The sequence below is a fragment of the Falco rusticolus genome, chromosome 4 (genome assembly GCF_015220075.1).
Source record: "Falco rusticolus isolate bFalRus1 chromosome 4, bFalRus1.pri, whole genome shotgun sequence".
In the NCBI taxonomy this organism is placed as follows: Eukaryota; Metazoa; Chordata; class Aves; order Falconiformes; family Falconidae; genus Falco; species Falco rusticolus.
The window spans coordinates 52,433,971-52,445,289 of NC_051190.1; the positions used below are offsets into that span (position 1 = coordinate 52,433,971).

Consider the following 11,319-nt stretch of genomic DNA (forward strand, 5'->3'; position numbering starts at 1 on the left):
GGTGATTTGGCTAGTGCTTCAGGTAAGGTGAATTGCAGCCTGGGCTCCATTGACTGTTGAGGATCCACTCAACATCTATGGGAGATTCTGGGTTAAATAGCTTCTCGGATACCTGCCTTTGATAGAACAAACTTCTCTGGAGTGACCACTTAGATAAAACGGGACATGGACCTGATGGCCTCCATAGTAGCTAAATGTGGGACAAACAAGGTACCGAAGTCTTATTGCAGATTCAGTCCCTAATTCTGGTGTGTTCCCCATCTCTGAAATGGGGCTGAACATGTTTTACAGGTGTGTGAAGAAGGCAGATGTTACTAGTGAGGCAGGCTGTCTAGGTCAGCTCCTGTAGTCCCAGGGCAGTGATGATATGGTAGGGTCACTCATACCAACAAGCAGCATTTTTCCCTGGCTTATGGCTTAGAAAATTAGAGGTTAACAACCCCTCACTGCTAATGAGCTTCATGTTATGATGTGTTGTGGTGCAGGAAATCATAGAATTAAAACCCACTCTTGACCTTTCAGAACAATTGTTAGCAAAACACCTTTGTTGCTTTATATCAGAATGGAGGACCTGACCTGAAGTGGCAATAGATTTTTGATAGAAGCTGAAAACACTTAATTTCTAAAAATAAATAAATAAATAGTATTGATCTGAACAGACACAGGCACATCTGATTCCCTGCAGTGCCCTTCCCTTCTCAGCCCATGGAAGTGCTGTTAAAACAGGGCTGTAATGGATACCACAGACTGAACTGGAGCTGGAGCTACTCTCCAATTACTTGCTTATTTGTGCAATACAATCCTTATTTTAGTCTCTTCCTCCTGAAGGATGCTTCCTGCCATGTCTAGAGTGCTTTGTCTCCCAGGGGCATCCTACTCAGAATCCATCAGTGATGGTAAGGACTGCTGTCCGAGCCTGTCTCTGCCAGGCTGCCTTGGCTAGCCAGCACCTCATTGCAATGAGTGACAGCCACCCTCCTCCTGTAGCACAGGGACTGGCCACGGGCCATCAGGTGCTCAAAAACCAGAATTGCTACAGGTGAACTAAGGCAGAAAAAAAATAATCTGGCCAGAGTTGGTGTGGTCTTGTGGAGGCATCTGGGACAATCGAAGTGTAGGAGTCTGAGATACCCGCCACTGACAGAGGTCCCTTTTCCACTGCATGGTTTCTTTCTACTCCTTACAAAGCATCCAGCATCAAAGAAAAGAAATTGAAGAAGCCGCAGCAGGCAGCAGCCCTGGGGAGGAATCAGGGCACTGTTTTAGGTTCAGAAAATTGTGTTTAACTAGAAGTGCTGACCCCAGAGATCCACGTTTGCCTTCTGCCTTGGATTCAGCTTTTGCTATTCACTGCTGATCCCAGAGCTAATCTCCTCAATCTGATTCACAGGATACACTCCATGCACAGTAGTTGGCATGGTTTTGCTATTTTGTGAAGCTTGGCTCTCCAAAGGATGGGTCTTTTCTTCCAGACTTGTCTCTGATGACAGCTGGGAAAAAGAGCCAGATATTTAAGAGGAAAATGGGTGAGAAAAAGACATTGTGGGCTTCTGCTGGAACTCTGCGTGTGGGGGTAAGTCTGGAGTGCACATCAGGAAGGGGAAAACAGAGAGACAAACAGGGACGTGGCTGGTGTTAGTCTTGCCAGGGTTATTCCAGGTGGGAGTGGAGGTGAGGCGAAAGCTGTGTAGAGAGCTGGAACTCTAAGGCTGACTGTAGCTATTGCTCTGGACTGTCTTAGGAGCAAGTCCCCAGAGGACCTGATGATAGTCCAGGGAGTGGAGCTACCGCTCTGGAGGTTATGGTGCACATACTGCCCGCCCAGCTGAGCCTGGCGCTTTGCTGATGGTTTTTCCTTCCACCTGCCTTGCCATCGCACTTGCAGGTGTGTTGCACGCAGCAACAGGATGCTCCACGCTTTCTTGGCTATGGTGGAACACTCAGCATGAGTGATGGTCTGCTACAAAGAGTCCCAAGACAAGAGAAAGGCTGTAGCATTCCTCTACATCCAAGAAGTCTGTTTTCTCATGAGGGTCTGCTCTAAAAGATGCCTGCTCATTGGGTATATTCCCTGCCTGCAGCTGTGGAGAGCAACCCCTTCTGTGTCATGTAACATGGTTACCTGTCTCCTGACCAGCCACGGGGTATCTCATCCACCAGAACCTGATGATCTTCAGCAGGTTGTTTTACTTTACAGTTAAAAATTAATTGGCAATAATCATAAAGAGTGTCCTCCAAGAATCTAAAGTAAAAAAGAATGCAAATTGCAGACTGAAGGTGAGGGAACAAGAACCAACCTTCAGCTCCATGGCTTGGAAGTGGTGGTACTGGTTTTCTACAGCACACACAGAGGTGTGGAACCCAAGATCCTTGTTGCTTTTGTGGGCTGAACCTTCCAGTGTTAGTCTCTTCGCTCTGGGGATCTCAAAGCACTCGATGCATCATCCTTGTTCAAACCCAGTAATATTTCCACCACAGAGTAGAGTAGCTGAGATGGGCAATTAAAAAAATATTCTCAGCATCACAGTGTGGATCAACAGCTCTGGAACGGATTGCAGGATCCTCCTCTAGCTGCTGTACAATGTATATAGAAACCTTTCCAGAGGTGGGAGTAGGCATTATTTGATGTTTAAATGTTCCCCATTCTAAGTCACGAAGGAATGATGAACAAACCCTTGGAGTAGTAAAAAGATGGGGAAGATGTAAATAGACAGAAAGGTAAGGGGTGTGCTGATGTATGGGGTGCTACAGTGATGGTGTGCCTCAGGAGGAGCACAGCCCGAGGCTCTGGACCACTGCAGAACCATGTGCTCACCATCAGTAGCAGGAAGGCTAGGGGTTGGAGCACCTGCTACCAGTTTATGGATGATTCTGGAGGAAGATGTGGATGAGGAACAACATAGCCTTAAACAAGGTTGAACTTGCACTGGAGGGAAGAAACAACAAGGTTAAAGCTCTCTGCCACTTGGTTTCAGAAAAAATCTTCTTGTGAACCAGTACATAAAGCAGTGAAATATATTGCATATTTAAGATGAAAGTGCAAAGGGAAAAAAGCATGAAGCAAGACTGCAGCAGAGTCATGACCATTCACGTAGACAGTTTGGTTTAATCACTGCAACATTTCTTCATATTCTTAGAGCGAGTGTGGGGTGCTAGGGCTGAGGTATGCAGTGCAATTAATTACTGTAGTGTAATGGCCAGGCTCCCGCAGCTCAGCAAATTATCGCATACAAGCTGATGTCCAGCAACTGCCTGTGTGCACACATGGGGACTCAGTTGCAGGTGGTTAAGTTTACATTGCTACATGTGATGACCCGACAAGGTGTCCAAACTCTTCAGTGTATTGAAAGATGCAACACTGTCCCACATCTGAATGTGTGTGTGGGAACATCTTAATGAAAGTAATTCTCAGCAGCTTCAGGAAATTGGAAGTGCTTATTAGCAATGCTTGGCAATAAATGTCAAGATTCAGAGCTGTTGATTTGTGCATGGGAATAAATGTCAAGATTTGGAGTTACTGATTTGTGCTTGGCAATAAATGTCAAGATAACAGGATGAATGGATTGGGGACAAAAGGAAAAGATATAAGGAGATGAGATGCACCAGAGATGAAACTGGGACAAGGCAATTCTTATGCAGACCTGAGTGGGGGGAAAAAAACCCACAAGAAAACGGTTCCATCCTGGGTGAATTTGTGCCCTTGGGTCACAGTGTGGCCCAGAATTGGAAGATGAAGAAATGGATGAAGAGGTTACATTTGGTATGAGAGCGAACAGCATTGCTTAATCTACGCAAAGCAGTTGCACTAAACAAGACTCCAGACGACTGGAGGCAGTAAAAAAGATGTCTGCAAAAGATACCAGGCTTCAGAGAAGTCATCTTTAGGTGGAGGAAGCTGTTAGGAACACAGAAAATGCAGGCAAGAAACAACATTAGCAACACTCAGGTAATATTTCAACAGGGAAAGACTTTTGAAGGCAAGCAGGTGAGAATATACCAAATGAAATGGTGCAAACCCACACCTGTGGTTAACCTCACTACAGTGCTGCTACCACTTAGTTGTTGGGCAGTGCCTACAGGGATATGAAGTCAGGGTTCCAGGAGGGAACAGCCCTGAGCAGAAAGCAATAACAAGGAGGCCCTGGGCTGGCAGAGTGTATAATCATGTTATATAAAAGGGAAACTTAGGGCTTAGTTTAGCAGCCTAAATGTAAAGGAGACGATGATGTATGTTTGGGTTAACAACCCCTGTAACATTTATGGAAGACCTGGCCTCTCTGGAGCAGCAGCTGGAAAACTGGCAGAGTACAGCACAATGCCTAAAGTAAGATTAGAGTGATATGTTAAGGAAAGTGAGAGTAACTCCTGGCCAATACTACTAATAACTGTAGAGACCAAAGATGAACTGTTGATCGGGGTGGCCCTTGCAGGATGTGGAGTAGGTCCTTAGCTTCTGGCCATACTGACTCCATCTCCCACGGGAGCTGAGGTGCCCCGATCCCTTGTTGATGCCAGTACTGCAGAGACTTATTTTTGGTGTCTTAACCTTCAGGCTAAATCTCTCCTGCTGAAAAAAAAAAAATGCATTTAACCCTTACTTAGCTGCTAAAAAAACATGTGGTACAAGTAGTTAAGCCTAAACTAGTTATTCCAGGGTTATTCATGTCTGAGAGAAAGCGGCACTTACGTAAGGCTATTCATCCCTTTGAGGAAACTTATCTAGACCTGCTGAAGAAATGATTCTTTCTCCTCTGTGATTATTTGTGAAGCCTACAGTGACTAGCTCAGATTTGGGTGTTCAGTTTGTAGATGTTGGATTTAGAGCAGGTAAATCCTGTCTTTGATATTCAATTCTTTGCTGCTTCAACCCCCAGAGATCAAGTAAAGAGAAACAAGGGGATTTTTGGCGTGTCCTAGGGATCGAGTGGCTCCCTGGCAGGAGCTGGAACAGGGGCCCCATACTTTGGGTTTCCAACATCTCAGACCCTGTAGGGCTGGTTTGGAGGAGGTGGGGATCTGAAGTAGGAGCCAAGGCTGGGTATGGTCGTGATACCCTGGCCTCAGTTCTGCTTTATTGCCCACCGTGGCCCGTTCCCCTCACTATGGAGGTACAGCATCTGCTCCCAGTGAAGGCTGGGCTGTGCCAAAGTCTTGGCCCCCAAGCCTTGGATGGCATGTCCCCATGTCTGTGGACCCCAGATGTGTCTCCTCCATCCCAGCATGTCTCAGAGTTGCACTGAAGAAAGGATTTCTGTGTTGTGTGCAGGCATCACCTTTGCAGCTTCTCCAAGTGCCCAGCAAGGGCTGGGAGGAGGAAAAACTACTCTTCACAGTTGGATCTGAACTGACATTGGGCATTCAGGGCTGTAAAATATCTACTAACCCCCAAAACATTAAATCGTTTCCAGGCAAGTTGCATTTTTAGGTCAGAACAGTTTGACACTGGCTCTTTTAACTGGAAAAAAAAAAAAAAAATAATCATGATTGCTTTGTTTCTGATTCATTTCAGGCAGACAGAAACTGTCAGTGGTGATGGTGGGGGAAGCAGAGCTATTATCCCTAGTGGAAAAGGAGATAGCTGCTGGATACAGGAGTTAATTTGCTTCATTAAACAACAGAGAAAAAAAATTGTAAAAGGCACAGCTTGTCAAGGTCTTTTTGGTTGGTTTTTTTTTGTTGTTGTTTGTTTTGTTTTTTTAATGCCCCTTCTAATTAGGCTTGACTGGTGTTGCTGCTTTGGCTGCAGCGTGGCTGGGCTTTGAAAAACTAATGAGATTTATTCCCAATTGCATTTGATTACATGTATCTAAAGGCCACAGATGGTTCAGGAGGACTGAGCTTTAAATAATGCACATGTGCACTCTCTTCTTTCCCCTCCTTCCAAGTAATAAGACGGAGATGGACAATGTGACAGGATGGACAGATGGACAAACCTCCATGCAAGCAACACTTATTTAGTAAGGCTATCGAAATCCTCTGCAGCGGTGGGGGAACCCTGGCAGAGTCCAGATGAAACACTGAAAGCACAGTAATGATAATTGATTGGTGGCTTCACAGGTCAAGGGCCAATATAATAGGATTATATATTTAGGAAAAGAAGACTGATAATAATGACTGAGTCTAAGTGTGATAGCTGATAAATCTAGTAATTAATGTGAAATTACCATGTAGATATAGCTGTTGCCCTGATTGTGAGGCTTGCTTGAGCCAGGGCTGCTCCTGGGCTGGCCAAAGGGACACCTCTTGTGGTCTCAGGCCTCCAGCTTCCCAATGGGAACCTCATTGTTTTTCATACCTGGACCAGTTCATGTCCTGTGAGCAGCAGTCTCGGGCTGAACCCTGATGCCTCTCTCCATCTGAGAACAGCAGCAGTCACACTGCCTCTTTAGCATAGCTGTAGCATTTAGGATAGCTGCTTTATTGCCCCTGCTAATGATTTAGTTATAGATGCAACCTCTCTGCAAATAACAATAGTGCTCTGAGAGCATGTCTAAGGTTTTCCCTAATATTTATGTGAGTTTGGGTCTGGGAGGGATCAGTGACTTTGTACCCTGTATAGTCTCTGTCTCTCTTGAGCCTGTCTCCTCAGACTGACCATAACAAAGAATTTCCCAGAAAATAGCTTTTATAATTTTCCATAATATTTTGAATCCAGCTGACCTGAAATACGTGTCTTTTCCTTAAAGATGCAGTTCTTAAAGCTAATTCTTATATCTCGAATCATTATGTGTGTTCCTTGTGTATGTCCACCTGAACTATGATGTTTTCCCTGTATTGACAGCTATTGAGTTAAATCTATGCATCCACAAGGGAAATCAACCTCAGAAGTTCACTATAACTACTAGCTAATTTTACCTGCCTTCATTTAAACTACAATCACACATGAGTATTTTTTAGATTATTATATACAGCATTACACCCATCACATTCATTTGGAGGCTATAGATGAGGGTTGCTCTCCCTGGAGCCCAACTATATACAGCTAAGTGTAGTATAGACTGAACTCCACTTAACACCCCATGGATCAACTGTATCATTTGTCTATATGGCAATTTGAAAGTGGAAGGTCTTGGAAAACATCTGAAAGCCTTTAATTAACCCCTCCTTTTCTTTAAACTGGCCTTCAGTTTATTTTGCAGTAATCTTCTTACCCTACTCCACCAAGCCCTGTCTTCGCTCAGCTGAAGCTATTCATAACTAGTTAAAAAGAACAGATTTTGGGGGGTTTGGTAGGGGTTTTTCTCCTCCCCCCCCCCCCCTTTTTCTGTTTTGTTTTTGTTTTCCCCCTTCCCTACTCTCAAGTCTGTGGTGCAGCTTTTCCAAGGAGTCCAAGCTAGAACTCGCAGGAGACCAGAAGCTTCTTTAATTTCTATTTTGGTAGAGAGAAGGGCCACCTTGTTCTGGTCTGTTAAAGCTTCTGAAGAGTTTCTTTTATGTGGCTTCCTAGGACAGAGTTTAATCTCCTGAACAGGAAGCTCCAAATTCTAATCCAGAGACCAAGCGCTTGGCAAAGGTCTGACAGATGCAGAATTGACTCAATAAAGAGATCATTGACTAAACAAAATGCTATATCCCGAGCACCTGCTATGCCTTCCCATCCCAGGGACCAACTTCACACATGGTCCAAGTCTTTTAAGAGCTGACCTGATGCACATTATCCTGATCAGGTCACCTTATTGGTTTCTACATAAGGAATTCATTACATCTGGGGCCAGAGCACCCTGTGATAACCCACGAGGCTGATGTGCCTAACCTCTGCCAAAAGAAGGTGGACCTCTCCTATGAAATAGTGGGAATGGGAAAGGTCCAACTTTCAGACTGGTATTTAATTTTTACATCTGCTTTTATCCAGCCTGATTCCTTCCTTAGGTACCTCCAAAGAGTTTATAAAAAAGGAGAAAACCCAGGTAAATCAAGTAAGGGCTGTCAAAAGCCTTGGTATAGGAATGAGAAGATAATTTTGTCAAGAACTCAGTAATGAACCATATCAGGATTACTGGGAAAATATAGTTTATTCCAGCTGGTTTATCAGTCCTTAATGTTAATAAAGTGGCTCAAATAAACCCAGATTTCCCTGTGCTTTCCCAAAGCAAAGTCCTGATGGTTCTCCTGTTGCTCTACAGAGCAGGCAATTCCTTAAGCTGATTATTAAGCATGATGCTACTTTTCAGCCCTGGCCCAAAGGAGGGCTGAATCTGAGAAGTGATGGGGTTTGTATTGGCCTTTATAAGAGGAAATTTCTGTTTGAAAGGCACTGGAAATGTTGATGGCTCTCCCTCCTCAACTTGCCCTAATTCTGTTTCCACCACATCCCCATGGCATGTCAAAGATCTGATGGACAAAAGCAGCAGCAGTATGAGCTGTGCTATTGCCTCATCTCTCCTTCCCTATGTAAACTGCCTGCTTCTTGAAATGCAAGCTTCATCCTAGCTGGGGCTCCTGGGGGGGGTGATGGGGAAGGTGGGAAGCTAAGGAATGGGCCAGCGCTAGTTGTGTTTCATGTAATGAATTTATTTTATTAGAGGATATTATTTTATGGGAGCTGAATGCATTGTCTGAGCAGCCCTGTGCAAGGAGGAAAAAAAGCCAAAGCCATGCTCTCTTGTTCTTCAGTTGTGTTGTTGCTAGAGCACTAGTGTGATGCTGGAAAAGAGCCTTTTCCCAGCCTTCCAGGAGTTTATCTGGCACCTGCTAAAGTCTGAGCATGTGAATGCACAGGGGAGGGCTTCTGGCACATTGCACGGGCAGTGGGCAGGGCACACCATGGAGCAATTTCCAAATTTACCCAGTGCTGGGGTAGCTTGCTAATCCTTGGACAGTTAACTTTCAACCAGGGGACTGAGAGTTCCTCCAAAAGGCCTGTGAAAGAGGAAAGCTTTTTGTCAGTGCAATTAGAGTCGACATTCGGAGGCTTTTATTGCCTCTTTGCTCCTAAGTGGACAGTGTACATGAATCTGCACACTTGAAAACACTTGAAGACCATCAAATAAGAGCATCTTCTTGTTTCTTTACTTCTTTTTATTGTGGCTTGGGGTTTTTTGTGTGTTTTGTTGTTGCTTTTTTCTTTAAGCTTGCTGAAATGCTTTGATGTCTAGCCCCTTTGACCTTCTCTCTGTTTGCTTTGGTGGGCTGGCATAGCATAAATTGAATTATATTGGATAACTACATTGTATAATTATTTGAAGTAAAAAGTCCTTGCAGAGCTTCAGAGCAGCCTGTAATTCATCTGCTTTCTACAAAAACTTGACTGTTCCTCTAAACTCATTTTTGGGTACTTGGTAGTTAACCTGCCGTGCAGATTGTGTTTCCAGGTGAGATTTGCTCCCTCTGATGTGCTTTAAGCAGAGAAGTTTTCAAGAACGTCTGGTATAAGTAAAGCAGTGCATAAAATTACTTATGTTTTATAATTTTTTTGGTACTTTTGCTATTTATCTTTGTTTTGCATTGTTGTGAAGACAGTTCCTGTGAATTGTGCATCTGTGAAACTTAATGAAAGGGACCATGTTCCTGGTGGGGTGGGTGCTGTGCCCGCACGCCGCCTGGGGTGCGGTGAAGCGTGCTTTGTGAAATGTGCACTGTAAGAGAAAGTTCTGCCTCGCTTGTCACCTTGAAAGCTGCTGTAGGCTGAACTGCTTGGAAAAATGTGAAAAATGTCTACAGCAAAGTGTGCATGAGTGTGCAAAGGAGTTTTAGGTTCCCATTTGCCTTGCTGGGGATGTTATATCGTGGTCAGATAGGTAGGATGGGTTGGCAGACCCATTTGAAAATCTTGAATTTACTAAATTTAAAATGAAACAACCAGAGAGTCAAGGCAATAGTTGGACTGTGGCATGGGGATATGAATTCTGCATGGTTGTCACTGCCTTTGATGTGCTGGTGACAAACTGCCAAACGTGCACCCCAAAGGCGGCAGAGATCAGACCTGGTTTGGTGTGAGGCCAGGTGATGCGCAAGGCAGCCAGGGATGCAAAGTTTTAAAACACTGAAAAAAATCTTTGCTTATGCCAGCCTGTAAGAGCCCTTCACACAGCTATGCCTACACAGATGCATTTTTGAGCAGTTTAGCTAAACCCAGAAATCTGAGCAAAGCATCTGCTGCAAGAACACGCTGCTCATCAGCACCACAGCCCTGGGGGCTGATCCTGGACCAATGCTGCAGCTGCCTCTAACATGGCTCAGGCCTTAGGAAAAGCAATGAAAAGGTTGAAAATGGCTGGGATGCAAAACTTTTGGCAGCTGTAATTCTGAGGGGCCAGATTCTCACTTCTATAACTGCTGCCAGGGTGTAGACCTGGGATGTGAAGTTGCTGTTCCCTCCTGGTTCATTCCAGCCTTGCTGGAGGGAGCTGGGGCCATGAAAGCACAAAGTCACCCTCAGGGGAGAGTTCTGAAACTGAGCTGTAGGTGAGGAATGTCACCTCAGAGGTTAATGTTTTTGCTGAGCTGGAGGAAATGAGAGAGAGAGAAGAAGAAAAATGCAGCTCAAACATTTCACTTGGGCAAGTAGATCCAGGGACAGGATCACCTGGGTCATGCCTGGTCCTTCTCTTCTTTCCCTGAACCTCTGATGTGGGACACTTGTTGGACATGCAGTACTGGGCTAGAAAATGCTGTGCTGTGACTTTGGCCCTTGGCAGTATCAAGCCCTCTTTGGGGCTTAAAGCAGCCCTAAAATGCTGACTGTCCTCAGCAGCAGCTACTGGTATTTTAAAAGCACTTTCTTTCCAGTGCTGGGCCTGTAGAAAGCAACAAGCATCTCCCAAAGAAGCCTCAAACTCCATGGAGCCACCTTAAAGTCTCTGCTGTCCGCCCTGCCTGTCCTCCCTGGGTAACGTGCATGGGAAAAACACGTTCCTGGACACCCCAAACCCCCAGTTCACAAAGCAAGCTGCTCCTTACCTCAATTAACTGTGCCACAGCTGCTCTGGAGCAGGACAAGAAGAGGGAGGAAGAGCTCACCCAGGAGAGAGGATGCTGCAAGGGTGGATCCCACGCCATCTTCTCTTCCCAGTATATCTCTGACTTCTGCGCTGTAGTCCAAAGCCGGGAGGTTACGAATAACCCAGCCAGCTCCCAGCTGCGTTCAGCATTTACCAGAAGCAGTCGCGTGCTGTCCTGGCCCTTCTTTACTGCCTTCCTTTCTAACCCAGCAGCCACAGAGCTGACGCTGGGGAGTCATTAATTAATTAGACTGGTGTCGCTTACAGAGTAGAGTGCTCTGCTGCTCCTCAAGCCGGGCTTCGTGAAGGGGGGATGCAGGGAGCAAAGCAGCCTCAGAGCCTCACTGCTCCCTTGGAGGAAGGCGATTCACTCACTGAA

The 11,319-nt window shown here is 45.3% G+C and overlaps 1 protein-coding gene across 1 annotated transcript in view; it reads right to left on the reverse strand.

Annotated features, from left to right (window-relative positions):
* The window catches only part of TMIE (transmembrane inner ear), a 31,565-nt gene extending 20,246 nt beyond the window's left edge, over positions 1-11,319 (reverse strand). The window contains exon 1 of the mRNA XM_037382729.1: positions 10,900-11,319. Within this exon, the coding sequence (XP_037238626.1) occupies positions 10,900-10,998 (99 nt within the window). The 5' untranslated portion in view covers positions 10,999-11,319. The remainder of the gene's footprint in view (positions 1-10,899) is intronic.